The 19,047-nt window shown below is 38.2% G+C and overlaps 1 protein-coding gene across 4 annotated transcripts in view; it reads left to right on the top strand.

Moving 5' to 3' along the window:
• Nucleotides 1–19,047, top strand: part of BTAF1 (B-TFIID TATA-box binding protein associated factor 1) — a 97,435-nt gene that overhangs the window by 15,305 nt on the left and 63,083 nt on the right. For 3 of the 4 annotated variants that reach the window (XR_006292053.1, XR_005226330.2, XM_037905782.2), the window contains exons 5-13: nucleotides 5,713–5,918; nucleotides 6,205–6,341; nucleotides 7,446–7,557; nucleotides 8,422–8,490; nucleotides 12,213–12,302; nucleotides 14,727–14,822; nucleotides 14,916–15,092; nucleotides 15,671–15,811; nucleotides 15,989–16,113. Coding sequence is in view for 2 of the 4 variants with exons in the window: in XM_037905782.2 (XP_037761710.1) it covers nucleotides 5,713–5,918; nucleotides 6,205–6,341; nucleotides 7,446–7,557; nucleotides 8,422–8,490; nucleotides 12,213–12,302; nucleotides 14,727–14,822; nucleotides 14,916–15,092; nucleotides 15,671–15,811; nucleotides 15,989–16,113 (1,153 nt within the window). In the remaining 2 variants the exon portion in view is untranslated. The remainder of the gene's footprint in view (nucleotides 1–5,712; nucleotides 5,919–6,204; nucleotides 6,342–7,445; nucleotides 7,558–8,421; nucleotides 8,491–12,212; nucleotides 12,303–14,726; nucleotides 14,823–14,915; nucleotides 15,093–15,670; nucleotides 15,812–15,988; nucleotides 16,114–19,047) is intronic. The other variant, XM_037905783.2, reaches the window with a different exon arrangement.

Below are 19,047 nucleotides of genomic sequence, written 5' to 3'. Positions count from 1 at the left end.
CAAAGTTTGGAAACTTCGGGTAAATTGCTTCCTGTCTCTACTTAACAGGTAGATTCTCAGAATTTATCAGTTACATAGTATCTGTATTTTTGGTTTTAAGTGTGTATGTTTTAAAACTTACACTGCTTTAGCTAACACATTTAAATTGCAAACAAAATTATTCTTCATACTAATATTCCTCAGAACCAGAAATCACACAGTTTATTTTCTCCGAATTAAATTTCCTTTATGGGTGCTGCATGATGGGTGTCACATAATGTTGTTGTTCCTTGTTACATTAACATTAAGTGTAGTACTCAACAGAGTAATTGCTTCTATCTTAAGCTTAAATCTTCATACAAAAGGCACTTTTTGTTTACTTCCAGAAATCAATTAGAACGTGAAATCAATATTTTTTGCTTCTTTTGCAATTTGGTATCTGGAGTAGACAAATAATGACCTTTTAGTCCCTTTGAATTCCTGTTAGTAAACAAAATACCCTTTATGAAATAAAGTCTTCTAATTTGGTAAGTAAGGATGTATAATGGTTTCAAAACTGTAGGCACACGGGTGTGTGCACCTGCATGCCCAATAAATATGCAGAATTACCACAGTTGGATGAACAAATGAAGTGTACATATTTGTGTATACAAACTTATTTGCATGCACAGTAGTGGTAAATGTGTGCACTAACTTTCTGCAAAATTGTTCCAAGTTTAGAAATTCAGGTCCTAAATATCTAAGCAGGCAGTATCTGATTAGATTGTGTCAGAGGAAATATTACTCCTGAAATGTGAACCACTAGCTCTATATAAATAAGAAAAGGAAATCTGACCACCCCAACTTGTCATGGCAGGTTTTTACAGAATTCTTCATAGAGGCAAAATTTAAAATCTCCTGCTTTCTCCTAGTTGCAGGGTGATGAGTGTCTTTCCTTTCCTATGTAAATTTACCATTCTTCAGCTGTTCAGGGACTGTTACGCCAGAACCTGTAGCTACTGTGACGGGGCAAGGCCAGATGACTATAGAAAAGTAGTGGGAGATAGATATATTAGCTCCAGGCTAAACAAACCCCTGGTACCAGGATAAGTGAAATGGCAGCTGCTCCTGGTCAATTAAGACACCTGGGGCCAATTAAGAACTTTCCAGAAGGCAGGGAGAAGGCTAGGTTGATTGGGACACCTGAAGCCAATCAGGGGCTGGCTGAAACTAGTTAAAAGCCTCCCAGTTAGTCAGGTGGGTGTGCATGTCAGGAGCTGTGGGAGGAAGTTGCACTATTGGAGAGACTGAGTAGTACACACCATATCAGGCGCAAGGAAGGAGGCCCTGAGGTAAGGGTGAAGTGTAGCTTGAGGAAGTGAGGCCTGCTGTGGGGGAAGTAGCCCAGGGAATTGTACATGTCATGTTTCTAAAAGGTCAGCTACCATAGCTGATACTATTAGGGTCCCTGGGCTGGAGCCCGGAGTAGAGGGTGGGCCCGGGCTCCCCCCCCACCTTTGCCCCCTGATTAGTCACTGAGACCGGGAGACAACAGAGACTGTGCAAGGGAGGATAACTTCTCCTCCCCTCCCTCTCTGGCTTATGATGAAAATGGGTCAGTAGACTGTGACCCTTGTCTGTAGAGAGAGAGAAGGGTTATGTGGAGGGTCACAGTGAACCTCTGAGGCTAGCGAAATCCACCAGGAAACGCGGGACCCACAGAGGCAAGGATAGAGCTTTGTCACGCTATTTTCATCTTGGTAAGATTATGTCCAAAGTCTTCATTTGCAGCATGTGCTATATTAAATTAAAATGACAAACCAATTTTCTGATAAGTGCACTCTTTCTTTTCAAGCTACATGAACAATACATATAAAATACTATGTTAAAAGAACATTATTAAGCCTGAGAAGTCAAGCACTCAAAAGTTATGAAATACCAGAATTAAAGTTGCCTATGTACACTTAATTTGACCCCTTTGTGCATATGCAGTATTATAAAGTTTTTATCTACATGATCACTTAGTACTTTTTCCCCAGGTCCTCGACTTCATTCAATGTGCAGGAGAGAGAGTACTCACTGAATGAGCAGCTGTCCGCTGTTTCTTTTTATACTCCTTCAGTGTGTGACCCCAGCCTTGTTTTGCTACATGCCTTCCAAACCCTGCACTGAATAAAGAATTATTAACTTCTTCAGGACAGCTTTTATGGTGCTTATCACTTTAGCATCTGAGTAATTATCCACTTTTTACAGATGGCCAGAGATTAAGGCCAAAATTGTCAAGTATCCAGTAATTTTGGGTGACCAACTTGAGATGCCAAGGACCTAATTTTTCAGAAAACTGAGCATCTTTACAGCACTTTAAAGCATAGCTTTCATTGATGTTGCTTTCTCTTTGCAAGTGCTCAATACTTTGCAAGTCAGGCTCTGGGCCTCAGGTTGGACTTTCAGGAAAATAAGGAAGAAACAATTAGTATCCACTTGTGAAACATTTGGCTTCAATGACTTGTCCAGCATTTTCTAGGAATTCTGTGTCAGAGACAAGCATAACATCCAGTTCTCTAGGGTAGCATTCCCCTTCTTCAAGCATAAGAACATCCCCTCTCTCCTTGCAGTCCCTTGCCTCATTCTCTATACACCTTTCAGCTTCTCCAAGTGAGATGGGGTGGAGTGGGTCCTACAGACAATACCCTAATTCACCGCACAACCCTGATTCTTCCCTTTAGTACAAATCTATCCTGTCCTGGTCACACAGCAGGTCAGTGTGGTTGAGCTGGATATAGAACCCAGGACTCCTCACTTCTAGGCCAGTAACCTATCCATCAACTTTGCTGCTTCCTCATTGTGTCTGTTTGTCTGATCTTCATTGATCTTAGGCTCGTAAGGAATTTATAGAGCATCTGGATTTCTGATAAAATATGCCTCTTTATTCCCCTATTAAACAATGATATCTAAAAAATAGATGTCAGGTATTTACAGAGTACCCATTCTTAGAAAAATATAGGTGTCTGAATGAGTTGTTTTGAAGTAATTGAGCACCCATTTTAATGAGAAAATTATGTACAGTATATGGTGAATGTTGTTGTTAATCTTGCAAATGAAAGTGAATTGTAGCTGTGAATCTGGTGGGGTTTTTTTTTTCCTTTTCTTTTTAGTGGATTAATTTACATAGGGTTCTCAGCTATCTGCTATGTTTATCTACAGCATAAACCAAGGATTGGTTCTGGTTCTGTTCAGTATCTTCATACATGATTTAGATAATGGCATAGAGAGTACACTTATAAAGTTTGCAGCCAATACCAAGCTGGGAGGGGCTGCAAGTGCTTTGGAGGATATGATTACAATTCAAAATGATCTGGACAAACTGAAGAAATGGTCTGAAGTAAACAGGATGAAATTCAATAAGGGCAAATGCAAAGTACTCCACTTAGGAAGGAACAGTCAGTTGTACACATGCAAAATAAGAAATGACTGCCATGGGGGAGTACTGCAGAACGGGATCTGGGAATTATAGTGGATCAGATCACAGACTAAATGAATCAGCATTATAATGCCATTGCAAAAAAAGCAAACATAATTCCTGGATGTTCTAGCAAGAGTATTGTAAGCAAGACATGAGAAGTAATTCTTCCACTCTGCTCCGTGCTGATAAGGTCTCAGCTGGAGTATTGTGTACATTTCTGGGTGCCACATTTCAGGAAAGATGTGTCCAAATTGGAGTCATTCCAGAGGGGAGCAACAAAAAAGATTAAAGGGCGAGAAAAATCACCTGTGCGGAAAGACTGAAAAAAATTGGGTCTGTTTAATCTAGAAAAGAGAAGACTGGGGGGCGGGGGCATAACAGTTTTCAAGTACTTAAAAGGTTGTTACAAAGAGAAGGATGGCAAATGGTTTTGTTAACCTCTAAGGATAGGACAAGAAACAATGGGCTTAAATTGCAGCAAGGGGGGTTAAGGTTGGACATTAAGGAAAAACTTCCTAACTGAGGGTAGTTAAGCACTGGAACAAATTTCCTAGGGAGAATCTCCATCATTGGAGGTTTTTAAGAACAGGTTAGACAAACACCTGTCAGAAATAGTCTAGTTAATACATAGTCCTGCCTTGAGTGCAAGAGACTGGACTAGATGAATTTTCAAGGTCCCTTCCAGTCCTACTCTTCTGTGATTCTATGTTATGAAAATATTCTGTGAATTAATGTGTAAAAGTACATCAAACGTTATGCTCTTGTTGGACAAACATAAATAATGGCTCTGTAGTCTTGGAAGAGTCACTATATGCCTTCAAGATGGTTCAGGACAAGGAAAATGGACTATTCTAGGTAGTGGCAGCTGTTTGACTTTCTCTTTTTATTTTGTTGGCTTTTGTAATCCCACATTTAAATGTGTGAATTTACAGGATTATGGGCATGATTATAATTAAATCCATATATCTGAGTTTCCCCCAAAGGTCCTGGCAATATGAGCCATCTGACTCAGTGTTAAATTGAACATTGAAAGGGTGTGTAGAGCCTGATCTCACCGCTTGATAAGTCACTTCCTTTCTGCTTGCTGTCTTCAGCTGGCACTTGTCCATCCCTAGTTGTGAAGGCAGCAGTGGCAAAAACCAAAGGTGGATGACACCACTTCAGATTGCTCATTCTAGGAATTTCTAGATATAGGTTACAGAAACCAAAGTTTACCCGCTAGATTTCTAGGCTTATATGTAGCTTGTGGCCTTGTTCAATTAGTTGAACTCCTTTCATTTGTATGTAATCTTGAAGTGCCTAACTGTCCTGGTATCTAGTTGCTAAGCGCTTCACAAGCTTTAATTAAGCTTTGCAAGTTTCTTGAGAGGTAGGCAAGTACCATTATCCTCACTTTACAGATGAGACTTACACAACTTAACACATGAAGTTTGTGGCAAAACTGGGACTAGATTCTGAGCAGACTCCGGTTCCAAACCCAACCATAAAACCATCTTTCCCCTTCTACAGAATCCAGCTCTCCATCAGAAGACACTAGTTTTGGGGGAACTAGTATAGAAGAGGCTTGGATACAGTGGTTGGGGGTTTTTTGTTTTGTGTGGGGGTTTTTTTTTCTTGTTTTTGTTAAGTATTTTTAAACTATCCAGAGAAACTTGGCTTTCGGGCTTCCAACAGGGAAGTAAAGATGTTCACATACTATGTATGGGTATCTGAGTCATCTTAACTCAGAGATATTAGAAATGTCTCATTCTCTGCATTTTTGTCAGGCCTTTTTGTTTCTCTTTGGGGAAAACTCTTTCCATAAAAATAGGTGCATGTGCAAAATAACAATATTTAATTTTTTTATTTAGCAAGGCTCCAGTTATTGACAGAGTCCTCTGTGCAATATGGTAACTGCTTGTTCCCTTCCTCCAAAGTGCTTTTCCACAAAATTCAGAAAAATGTTATTTTAAAATCCCATGCATATAATGCAGTTCTGTGAGTCTCATGGAAGCTGTTTAAAAGTATTCTAGAACTTTTCTAGTGAAAGCTAATGCCACTTTAATTTGGTAGCTATATGGTTACAAAAACAGATCTTTATAAGGGTCAGTATGTTTTGGGTTAAAAGAAATTTTACAAAGCTTTAAAGTTTCTATGGCATTTATTTATATATAATCAAAGTACAGTTGACCTCTGTTTTGTTTCATAAATTAGAATATTTTAGTTCTATTGTAATTTTTATCAAGTCTTCAGCAGTAAATCTGTTGGACATTTGTGTTTTGAAATGAAGTATAAAAGCTGACCTTTTTTAGGTGAAGTTGATCCTAAAGAGAGGATAGCACGACAAAGAAAACTGTTACAAAAGAAACTTGGCCTTGATATGGGAGCTGCAATTGGAATGAACACTGAAGATCTGTTCAATGATGAGGATTTGGACTATACTCCTACTTCAGCTTCACTTGTAAACAAACAACCTGTAGGTAAAACCTCGGGCTGTTTGACTGCAAGGAATAATACAGTGGGTTTGCTTCATTTGTGCTTCTGCCATTGTAAATCATTACATTTTAAATACTAAGTTTGACTTATAATTTTGCTCTGTCTTTCGAACACTTAAATTTCATACGTTGCACATTAATCACATTTAGTACAGTGCCAAACTACTGCTCTGGGTTTCAAGTAAGATGGGTGCTATGGGGAAGTGAGAACAAGAGGGTGTTTTTAGTTTTTGTTTGTCCTTGGGGCGGGGGAGGGGTGAACTTTAGATACAGGCAGGATTGACATTGAATGGATTCTTATTTTTTTAGACTCTTCAGGCTGCTGAGTTGATTGATTCAGAATTTCGAGCTGGTATGAGCAGTAGACAAAAGAATAAAGCTAAAAGGATGGCTAAGCTATTTGCAAAGCAAAGATCCAGGGATGCAGTAGAGACTAATGAGAAAAGGTACTGTAGCAATTGCTTTCTTGTTTGTTTTCTGGTAACATAGTAAGTTATCGGGCCAGCTCAGAAATTCCCATTCTGGCTTGGGTCTGAGAACTCTTCAATGAAGCTTGGTTCCACCTTTCAATAATTCCAGTAAATATATAAACTATTCATACACCATTCTTTATTGCTTCATAATATAGATGTACTGTTGTCCTCAAAAGGCAGTTTCTGTCAGAATACAGTAGCAACAGGGATAGGATAAACAGCAACCTTAATCATAAATTCAGTTGCCATATAGAGAAACAGGCTAGACTTCAGGTACCTTTCTAACCATCCTAGAATTGTGATGAATCTCTCCAGTGAAACGTAACTGTCTTTCAAGTGGTCTCTGCCAATAGCCCTAACAGTAAAACATTAGTTATAAGAATTTTGTTGTTTTGTGCTTTACTTTAAAAACCACAATGAATCCAGGTCTCTAGTTAACCCTTTAGCTGGGAACCTTTCTGTAGATAATGTAATATATTACATCTGACATTCATGGTGGTTATTAAGGACCTGATGGTACTGAATTAAACTCATGGATTTATGAAGATCAGTAGTGGCTAAATTTTTCTCAATCCGTGTTTATTTGTCCAACATACTTATAGTATGTTTTCCTCTCAGTGATTTGTACCGATGGAATTGTCCACTACTGTTACATTAATTTAAAAAAAAACAACAACAATAAAATACGTTTCTTCTAGACATTGTTTGAAAATTCTTCATCTTGCATTTCCCTCTTCAAATAGCTGGGAGAGGTTGGAAAGTGGGGTGGCACTGAGTATTCTTGTCTCCTATCCCTCACTGGGTAGATCACTGAATAATAAAGCTCATGGTAACTGTTATATACAAGGAATACATTCCAACATATTTAGCAGCTAAATGTAACTTGGTAGCTGACAGCTTATATTGCTTAGTTAAGAAGAGAGACTTCCATTTGCTACTGAAGTCATCTAAAGAATGAACATAAATAAAAATTTGATAGGAATGTTTTCAAGACACTCTCAGGGGAAGTGATTACTCCTGTTACAATGCATAATGTTTCTATTCACAAACATGACATATTTTAACTTCCTTTTTTAGCAATGATAGCACTGATGGGGAACCAGAAGAAAAGCGCAGAAAAATAGCAAATGTTGTCATCAACCAGCCTGCCACTGACTCAAAAGTTTTGGTAGACAATGCACCAGAAGAGGTACAGTATGTCCCCTTTTATTAAGGGATTGATAACTTGGTGATGTGGGCCAATGTTGTTTGTTTTTAAACTACTTTGTGCTCCCAAATTCTTCTGTTCGTTTTACCATTAATTTACCAAAACCAGAAGAGGAGGGAATTTCACTTGCAACTCATCTACAGCTACAAGAGCAGAGTGTTTTTTTTTTTTGTTTGTTTGTTTTTTTTTTCCTGACACTGCATGTGAGGTTGAGAGATCACTGTTAATTGACTAGTGGTAATCTGTGACTTCAGTGAACTTCACTTGAGAACCATCTGACTTCTTATTCAGTAGGCAGATTAACACTGCTGGTGGTTGTAGTCTTAAATTTAGGTGCTTTTAGGGTGTTAAATTGTAAAGCTAGGCTGGAGCAGGTAAAAGGTAATAAAAGATCATTGTGACCCATAAATAGTTTGTTCTGAAAATGCTGATAAGAGACAAAGATTAAGGGAACCTTTTTAATCAGACCTAATTTAGACTAAAATTTCTAGTGTATAACTGCAGAATTAAACAGTATCACAGAGACTTTTTGAAGAAATTCACAATTATGGAAAGAGACTGAAGCTTGGAAAATTGTAGAGTAGCTGTATTTGGATGTGAGAAATAGCATATGGGAAAACAGTTGCACAGCAAGCTAGGGTACACAAGGTCTAACTTGCTGTGTAGACAAGCCATAGTGGGAGAAAACACTAAAGTCAAAGTAATTAACTTTTCTTCTTTATTGGATAAACTAGTGGTGATGCATCTTGTGTTTGTATGTCTGTTTGACATGGAACTCTGAAGTTAACGATTAGGGAAATTTAGATAGTCTCTCTTGTTGATTGGGTATTTTTGTTTTGTTTTTAGGCAAATGAATGGCCTTTAGAAAGCTTTTGTGAAGAAGTATGCAATGATCTTTTTAACCCATCCTGGGAGGTAAGAATTATGCATAGCCGCCTTACATCTAATTTGTACAAATAAGAAATTGATGCCATTAGAAATTGGGACTTGTATTTACATTTCATGCTTATGCCATGATCCTACATCAGGGACTGCAAGTGCAGTTCTCTGCACTTGTGCTGCGTTCCATTTACTCCACTAGGACTCAACACAGATGCCCAGAGGTCTGATAGTGGATCCTTGAGTTCCACTGAAGTGAATGGGACTTGGCACAGGTGTAGATGTCTGTGCTAATTTTCCCTGATGTGGGATGGCCTAAGTATTTTTTAGGTAAGCTTTGTTTCTTTAAATAACATCTGTTTTTACTCAGAATAACTAAATGCAGACTCCAGGGCAACATTCTGGAGAGGCATTCGGTAATGTCTTAATTCATAAGAATGAAGTTACAGTTCTTTATGTAGTCACCTAAACAGTTCAGTGACTATCTTTTGTAATACACAATTTTAAAAAGCAAATTCTGAATGTGATCTGACTTTCAGATCTGCCCCCTACAAGGTTTTACTCTTCCTCCCTGCTCCCAGATACAAGCTTTTAGTGTCCATCTTTTGAGTGTTCCAAGAGCAACTGCTCTTGAAAAGCATCTGGATTGCATGTCTTTGAATTTCCATAACTTATTCATGTTGTCACACTAATTAAACAGTATGTGGTGGCTTTCTTCACTGGAATCCATAGGATCTGCATCCACTCAGAACAAATTGCCAGCAATATTTAATTTTTAAAAGCCTTTGTTTGTTAGTGGGTCCAAAAAAACCCCCAAACAACTTTAAACAAAACTAATATGATGTTTGTCACTCTGTAACAGACAGACTTCATAACTTAGTTCAGAGAGTATGTTTTAAGACCATTCTGTTAAACCTTAAACATCAAGACTTGTAAAGGAAGAGCTACATGAGTTTATCAGCACTACTATATAACCATGCCTATAGTCATGAGGACAAATAATTGGTGTGATGCTGCATACGTTTTATATGGTGGTGTGGAGTCTAAGACTGCAAAATGTGTGGAATGGCATGACAAATAGAGCAAGATAATGTTTTGACCACATACAAGACACTTAACCTTTGGGATAACATGCAGTTGCAGAAAATCCTTGCATTCTTCTCCTCCCCCACCGCCTCTTGCAAATCTCTCATTTAATGAGCTCTCAAGTAGAGTGCATCTCCCTTTTTGGAGTCAAAATCACTATATCTTGTTATATTTTATTTTAGTGAGAAAATATTGATTAAAGTGGTACAATACACTTACCTATGACAGCACTTCCTACAAGTCAAACATTCTCCTTGTTCTATAGACTAATAAAAAATAAAATAAAAACCCCACCACCTCAGTGTCTACTGTCCCCTCAGTTCAAGATAGCCATTGAGGTAGACTGCACTAGAGGAAACAAGCCTGCATCTACTTTAGCGAGCAACTCAAAACAGGATGTTTCACTTAGTAAATTACAAAGCCATCTCTATTCATACATCCTCCAGGCATATTAAAGATGAACTAAAGCTTTCTGCTAATGCACCTTTCAGTCTGACGCCTATAAGCAATTTAATATAGGTTTTTGTATCACACCTATGTAGAATATTATAAAATGTACATACAAAGATACATTTTTCATTCCCCTTTCTAGTCAGCAGAAACTGGACTTCATTTTTGTTTTGTGGTAGCTTCTAGTTTGCTGGTGGAAGTGATCCTGTGTTTTATCTTATTGCTGAAAGAAAAGAGGAGACCTAAGGGAAGGCAATAGTCTCTCTTCTCTTCTTCTCTCCTTCCCCCTGCCCCCGCACTTTCTGAATTGACTGTCTGAAATCTGTTCGGGTGTTTTCTCCTTGGACATATAGCTGGGGAGGAAGAAACTACACCGATACTTCCATATCTTTTTGAAGGTGGGCAGATCTTTCCAGAGGTTGACTCCAGATTGTCATATATATATATATTCTCATGGAGAGACTAATTTGTATATGGGACAAAAACATCCTAATAATTACTTGGTTATAACTTTCAAAATATTTTCAGTAATGAAACTATAGATTTAAAAATGGTGAGTGTAGTCTCTGCCTCAATACCTTGTCTTTTGGCTCTATATAGAAATATACACTTTGGTGCATTCAGCATCTCTACATTAGGATTGAAACGGAAGGCTTAGGGCTTCTTCACCCTGCCTTTCATGTAACCTCAGAGAATTTAGGGCTGAATGGCTTCCCAGACAACTGAGGAAATATTTTACCTCTGCTCCTTAATACAGCTGTTTGATATAACTCCTTAACTTTGTACTCTGCTATGGAAGCTGATATGCATGTACAAATGGAGTCACAGTGAATTGTTTATATGGTCACATACTGAGTTCCCAGAGCATTTTTGAGGGATTTGGGTCTCCATTGGTTCTTGCTTTGGTTAATAGAATCATGAAGACCATCAGAACCTAGAAGACTGATTGTTGCAAGCCACCACCAGTGAATTGATTCCCTGGGGAGCAGGACTTTTTTATTATTTTATTTATTATTAATATTATTGTTTTTAGATCCATGGCTTTGTCTCCACCACTGGTCATGCTTAGAGCTCACATAGCCTACTGTACTGGTGCTAATACTTGGTTTTAGTGTTAATGAAAGATTCTTTGGTTCTGGATTTTGATGTCTAGTGCCTGTATTTCAGATTGGTGGTAGCCCCTAACTCTCACCTATAATTTGCTATTCTAAGGGATGACTTGTGTGGCTCTGTATTCTGCCTCATTGTTTAACAGTAAAAACTTTCAGAATGTCTCCTTCTGACTATGCTTACTTCTGGCTCTGAGAAATGTCCCTCAAGTGTTTACACTCAAAGTGCAGGAATACCTCTTTAGAAGGAAAAATTGTTTGCCTAAAATTCTGTTTCTTTGATATCCACACACACACACACACACACTATTTCACCCATCTACCACCCCATGAAGTTCTGTTGCTGGATGGTGTGGTGTTTTTCAAAGTTTAGATTGTCTGCCCTCATGGTTGTCGTGTAGAAAATTCACTTTTTTGTGTTTGTAGTTGGTATTTGTAAAGGAGCTATTGCTGCATGTGCATTTAGGAACTGACTGAGAGGGGTCTAGTGGATGCTAAGGCAGTGATAATTAAGATTGGAATGTTTGTGGAGATGGAGGGAAGATCTGTCTTGACTATTATGCAGTCATCTAAGAGCCTGAGTCCTATATAATGATATCTTAGAATAAACATAATTACATATAAGTAACCCACATGCTTGCTGCTCTTAATCTACTAAGAAATATTGCAATCCCTTGATATGGTTAGGAAGATTTTGTGCAGTCACTCTAAAACTTCATCCAGCATCAGTAAAGGAGTTTTGGTATAATAACTCTATATGTCTCTGAAGGAACCTCTACTGAGAATTATCTGGCACTCATAACACAAAAAAATAAAACCTAATAAAAATGACATCCTTCTCCATAATCAGACTTTAGAGAAACGCTGAAGACTTCTTGGGAAGATCAGGGAAATCTCATTACTGATTTCCATCACCTTTGACCAGAAACTTCCCACGTATGTGTAAATGTTATAAAATGTCACCAGATCTGAAGCATTCAGAACTTGTTACTGGAAGGAAAAGCAGTTTATATTGTTTGAACATTTTCCAACTTCTTCAATTGATACTGAGCATTTGTAGATATTAAAAAAAATAATTGGTCTGTTTTTATTCCCCCCTCTTGCACGTTTTAGGTTCGGCATGGTGCAGGCACTGCGCTGAGGGAAATACTTAAAGCACATGGGAAAAGTGGTGGCAAAATGGGAGACAGTACTGTAGAAGAGGTAAAATTAGAAGTCGATGATGATTGATGATGATCAGCTTATTGAAAGAGAGACCAAGCAATATTTAAGTGTGGCTTCTTTTGCAACCTGTAGAACTCTTCTCTGCAAATACTAAAATTGGGATACACAGATGATAGAGGCAATCTAGGAGTGTGGGAGTGGCTGTAAAAGGTGTAATCTAATGACAGAATGTAAATCACCTTTTTAAAAAACAAAAACAAAAACTTGAACAAAGAGCCTCTGCATTGACAATTGAGTGCAAACTTGGATTTCAGGAATCAGCTTTGCCATTAGCAAGTATTGGAATCAATATGTTCCAAAGTTATGACAAGCCAAATTCTGCAGCATAAAATAGTTTGGCTAATTTAACAAACCTAATTTAACTAAAATGGCTTTTAGATTATAAAGCAAGTTGTATAATGCTTTCTAATAGGAAAGCTGATTCCATTGGCTTGCTTTGGATTACTAAACCAGGAAGACGTATTTAGAAGGCAGTCCCCATTTATTTAAAAAGAGCACTTGAGTGTGCTATTGATATAGTAGCCCATAGTACGTTTTTAGAAATACCTGCTAACTTCTGCCACCCTTCTTCACATAGTTGTTGTACAATCCTCTTGAGTTGGCTGTTGCAAAAGGGACTTTAAGGAAGGCATAAATGCCTCACCCCAATTGCAGAGCAAGTGGAAAGTAGTCGGGTCTGTAAGAGCCCGTGGTGTAGAGGATGATCAGGGTTTTTTATTTTTGTTTTTTTCCCTTGGGGTGAGGGCGCATGTGAGAGACATACTTGTGCAGAATTGCTGGGCTGTAACTTTGCAGTGGCCCAGAGAGGCCACTGCCATAGATATGGAAGTTGGGCTGCCCTACCCAGCACTGGGAGCCCATTACCCGGGGATGAAGGAGTGAGGTGGGCAGAGAGGTACAAGCTGCCATCTCTCCTTTTTGCATCCATGCAAGGTTGTATTTGCCCCCATTGGAACTTTTTGCAGAATACTCTGTGAATAAGGATGGGAGAACATGAACCTAAATATTTAGCCATTGAAGGTATTTTAAATTGTATAGCCTTTAGTTCTTTTATTGTTTGAAAATGCACTTGTCCTATGGAGATTGCAATTCATTGGCAGAACTGGGAAGAATAAAGTAAATAACAAGTATAGAAATAAAACTACATAAATTTCATGAATATTAAAATAACTTTTGGGGGAAGTGGTGGAGAGCTAATAATTCAAGGGGGCTTTTGAGGTGAAGGTGGTTTTGGTAATGTCTTTTAGCATTTGTATAGTGTTCAGTCTCTAGATCCTAGTGAACTTAACTTCTTAGTCTAAATAGAGATGGAGGATACCTTAACTAGAGCAGGGCTTAGCAGAAATTGGTTGCTTTCATTCTATCTCTTTTCCTAGAATAAAATAATACTTGGTTTATTTTAGACTTCTGTTTGTAAATGTGTTCAAACAACTATTACAAGGTTCAGTAACTGGCTTGTATAGTAGGGAATGGGCATTATTTAGTGTTTGTGAGTCTTAAGATTTTCTAAAATTTTAATAATATTTAGAAGTATTAATACACATTAGAGATGGGTATATAGTAACAAAACTGGACCTAGTAACTAGATGAGTACATAAAATATCAACTGTTACAGCTTTTCTTTTTTAACATCTGAATAGTGTCACAATTTGCCCACCTTGACCAATGCAGAGGAGGAAAAAGATTGTTTAATATCTGCAGTGTGCTTGTATTGCCCAAGTAGTATTTGTTCAGTTTAAAATCAATGCATCTTTGCTGATGTTTCCAGTTGTTCTAAAAGTGAGGCAGAAATTTCCAAGTAGTTCGCCTCTTATTTGGATAAGGGAAAAGTTCCTAAATTCTGTTTGGCGGCTCTTCCACCCCCGAAAAGTAATTTTTGATGTGACCACTTAACTCTTCATATATGGTTCAGTCCCATAAAAGCCTGGATGTTCAAGTGTCCTATGAGTAGAGCACGGAGGTACTGACGAAGTGAAGCCAGCCTCTTTCCAAACCCAGGTCTAGAGTCCAAGACTGCCCTATGCCCAGTTGTAGATATTGGAACCATAGTGATTCATCATGTATCCTGTGGCAGGCCTTTGTGACCCATTTGGGGTCCATGTGGAGACCCTTTCCTCAGCACACGCACACTTGCACAGTGGCTCCACTTGTAGTCCCGCTGTACAGAAGTTGTGCAAGGCTTAAGTGGTGCTTGTGACCTTGTGGTGCCCCTCCATGCAGTGGATTAATTTCACTACTGGAGAATTAGGTGATTGGGGCGGGAAATCTGCTTGTAATGCAGATACACAATTAGTCACAAGTTTAACTACTGTGATACAATCTTCTCAGTATGGTGAAGAAAAGGAATCTTGAGAATCTTTCTATGAACTAATTTAGCAAATGGTATTTAATTTCCTTTAACAGATGGCTCAGCAGCATCAGGAATGGCTGGAAGACTTAGTTATTAGACTCCTTTGTGTGTTTGCATTAGACAGATTCGGAGACTTTGTTTCAGATGAAGTAAGTGTCAACTCTTAGATTTGCTAATCTCTTTCCATGTCAGACTTCATGTAGAAATGCTTTGATTTATGTCCATCATTCACTATGTCCTAGGTTGTAGCACCAGTACGTGAGACTTGTGCTCAGACTTTGGGAGTAGTATTGAAACATATGAATGAGACTGGAGTTCATAAAACTGTGGATATTCTCCTGAAGTTGCTCACACAAGATCAATGGGAAGTGAGACATGGCGGTCTGCTAGGAATAAAGTATGCATTGGCAATTCGTCAGGTAATCAGTCACCTGTTTGTTGTGTTGTTCCTATTCAAAGTCGCTAACGCTACAAAAAATTTCCTTTCACAGAGACTTATTGTAAAACTCCAGAAACAGAAGTGAAGAGACTAGAAGGTGATATATGAATTTGATGCTGTCATTTGTTTTCAAGAAACACATGTTTAAAATATATGGCATATTAAATGAAACCATATCCCGTGGTGACTGCCTCCTCCTCCTTCTCCCTCCCCCCCTGTGGTAAAACACTATGGCTTGGTACAACTGAAGACTGCCATTTAGGGGTTCTAATAGTGGAATAACGAAAGTGTACTGAAGGTTCTGGCTGAGGCATATTTGTAGGACAAATTCAGTCAATTTATAAGATTAGCTTTCTTTCATGAATGGTAGCTTTTTAACTATTCAGAATGGTTGCTATTTCTGTTTCTGACCAAACTGCAGGGGGGAGGTGGTTGTCTGGGTTTTTTTGCTTGTTTTCTTTTTTAAAAGAGAAAGAAGAGGACTCTGAGATTGTGGAAAAGAGATTCAGTTAAACAAATGTTTCCTCATTCAATTTATGAATTAAACTTGTTTTTTAGGATACGATTAATACTTTATTGCCTAAAGTCTTGCCTGCAATAATTGAAGGTCTCCAAGACCTGGATGACGATGTCCGAGCTGTTGCTGCAGCATCTTTAGTACCAGTAGTGGAAAGCCTTGTTCATCTTCAGTCACAAAAGGTGAATGGCTTATTTTCTACATTTTGACTTTGAAAAGTTCATCTTGGAGCTGAACAAGAAAGCAATGTTTATAGTGCAGTACACAAATTTTTAATTCCTCATTTTGTTATATAGAAGACTGACTTATTTTTCTCTCTCTTTGTAAGATAACTTCTCCCCTTGTGCTTATTCCTCTAGGTGCCCTTTATTCTTAATACACTGTGGGATGCTCTTCTGGAATTGGATGATCTGACAGCTTCTACAAACAGCATCATGATCCTTCTTTCCTCCCTTTTAACTTATCCTCAGGTCCAAAAATGCAGGTACCTCTTTCCAGCTACTACTTAGGAGACAGATCTAAGCATTTGTTACTGAAGCAGTTCATATTGGAATAATCTAAATTTATAGCAAATTACACTGTATATGGAGGAGATAATGCATAATAATATTGGGAAGGTATCTTTCTGCAGTAAATGGACGCTGGTATAAATTTGAGGACAGATTTTGTAAGTTGGTCAAAGGCTGTTAAAGGGCAGTGCACTTTCTGTTTTAGGACACACTAATAATCTAGAACCAAAATTTAACACACTTTGTCACTAGATTTAGCACCACTCTTTGTTAAGAAATTAAAGGTTAAAAAGCAATAGCCACTACTTATGCATGACCCTTAATTATTTCTGTTGTTCTAAGTGGGAGCTGTTATCCTGCACTAAACTGCCCCATTCTGCAGACTTCTTATACACAAACCCTGTTGACTATAATGGGAGAGTTACACCTATGCAACACACACCCAAGGGCTTTGGGGTCAGACCCCTAGCAAAATGCAAAGGAATAAATCTATCTTATTCACAGAACCACTGGCTGTATCACTGATGCAAGGAACCAAGTAAATAGAAGAAACTGGACAAATCCATGTTGGCTTCTGCTCAGTAAACAGAATCCCCCCCCCCCCCCCCAAAAAAAAAAAAAAAAAAAAAGAAAACCTGATTCTGTATACTAAAACTTGCGTTTAAAACTTAGGCAGACTTTTAATAAATTTACGCTTGTCCTCTTTTCTCCATTATTCTTTTTTCTTTTATCTGTCTCCTCTGATTGTCTTGTCTACCTGATTAAATGTTACCAGTGTATCCCTTTGTAAAGGATGAGACCATCTCACTATATTTTTGTCATCCCTACTCATACATCAGGGAGATTCATTTTTTAAAAACTCTAGTCCATTATTTAATAGTGGAGACCAAAAAAACCACTACCTCAAATTTATTTAGTTATACTGTCATAGCCCTTTTTAACAGCTGGGGGAGCATGGGCCTGATTGGCTGCTCCTATAAGCCCTTCTGTGATTGGTGGCCTTCTGTGCAGCCTCCCTATGGCTCTGTTAACCCCTTATGTGCCAGTGTGGGGCATACACTACATCGCGGCTTGTCACTGCCTCTCTGTTCTTCCCAAATGTTATCTTCCACCCTTTTAATCTTTGCAGCAGTGTTTTGAATGTATTTATCTGGACTTGTAGCTCTGGCCATGTCACCATCCACCCTTAGCACCCCCCTCCTAGCTTGCCCATTTTTACTGCATGAAATACACTACTCAGGTTCACCTTTATGTTCCTTTTTGGTCTAGTCCTGCCCTAGCGATCACTACTTATGCACTATTGAGGCCCCCCTCTTTCACCAAAAATGCCAATCTTCTTTGCCTGTTCAGATTTTTCTCATAAGCACCTTCATGTGTTCTTCCATGCCATCCTATATGCATAAAGGAGTTTCCTGTAACAATTTAGTATCCTTGTTCAGCTCTCTTCTTAATTTTCCTTTGTTATGATGGCTACAGAACGCTTGATAATGGCTCGACAGCTGATGTGTTCTGACCACTGCTGCTTTTACTTACAATAGTCTCACATTGAGGCCTATAGTTTGTTATTTGCAGTGTAGAAACAAATAATTGAGTTCTTTAGGAAATCAAAGTAGAGAGATTCTATGAGAAGCTACTGTGAATTAAATCCAAGGGTTCAAGTTGCATCATAATGACTTTTTAAAGTAATACTAAGCCTTTGGGATTTTTCCCTTCTGTCCAGCTGATGGTCTGAGTTTGTTTTCTGTTGTGTATTATATGGCTCTTGTCCTTGTGTCTCTTCCCTCGCCCTTTAAAACAATTAAATAAAAATCCATCTTTTACTTAAGGCTTCCAAGCTATTCTGCAACTCCTTTCTTTCCAGCAACCGTATGTTTTGAAATTTCACTGTGATGTAGAAACTTGAATTACCATTAGAGTAAATCGTTTTAGCTATTTTGGGGGCTGGGGTGGGGCGTGAAGGGTAAAAAATGTAGTTTTGATATTTTAAAAGCCACAATAAACCAGTTTATTGTACAAGTAAAATTTTAACTATTAACAATTTAATGCATGACATGTGACTTTACTGCCATGTATTATGACACTTCTGTGTTGGTTTGGGTTCACCTAATTCTCTGTTTTGTATGTATTGATATGTGACTCTATATAGGTATAATCTAGTTTACATAACTTCATAAAGAGACTTTTGGGAATGTTCTAAAGATGAAACTAAGTGGCATTCTCAGTCTTCTGTTTTCAAGTAGCTTATGCTGCTGCTGATTCCCCTTGTTGCCTCCCACACATCAGCAGGTAAATTAGTAGAGGGCCACGTTTTTTTGCTCGAAACAGGAAATGAAAAAGTATAAATCATGACCGAGAAAACTAATGTTTTCACTCAACCTCTGACCCTCACTTATTTAAACAGCGAGTTCATTAATGCCAGAATTAGAAGTGGAGACACATCTATCCTTTTGATACCTTTTTAGTAGGAGCTTGGCTATACCAGGGTGTGAATCTGGAAATTACGTACTTTGTACCACTTCTTGGGTGTATATAATCTGCTTTCATGATTTGCAGTAACTCAGTGGAATTTTTGGGGAAGACCCATATGATGATCTCTGGGAGTTTTGATTTTACCACACTAACAAACAGCTTCAATCAAGGTGTTTTAATTCACTGTAGCATAGTGTGGATATTGCAGTTTAGTGGTGGCCCCACACCACTAAAAGTCAGTGGGGGCTTTTACATTGACAAAGGATGCAGACCCATTATGAATCTCCGTTTTTGAATGAAGCTTTTCTATGGGGGGGAAAAAAGATTTGCCTATGGGAGGGTTCAACTCTATATCCTTAATCTTAGGAGGTAAATTGAATATCTAAAAATAAAATCCTCTTCTCAATCTCTAATCTTCCTCCACCTGTTTTGTTTTCCCT

This window comes from Chelonia mydas, chromosome 7, assembly GCF_015237465.2.
Source record: "Chelonia mydas isolate rCheMyd1 chromosome 7, rCheMyd1.pri.v2, whole genome shotgun sequence".
NCBI classification, from domain to species: Eukaryota; Metazoa; Chordata; order Testudines; family Cheloniidae; genus Chelonia; species Chelonia mydas.
The sequence above is the reverse complement of the archived record's forward strand: the minus strand, read 5'-3'. Positions and strand labels throughout refer to the sequence as shown.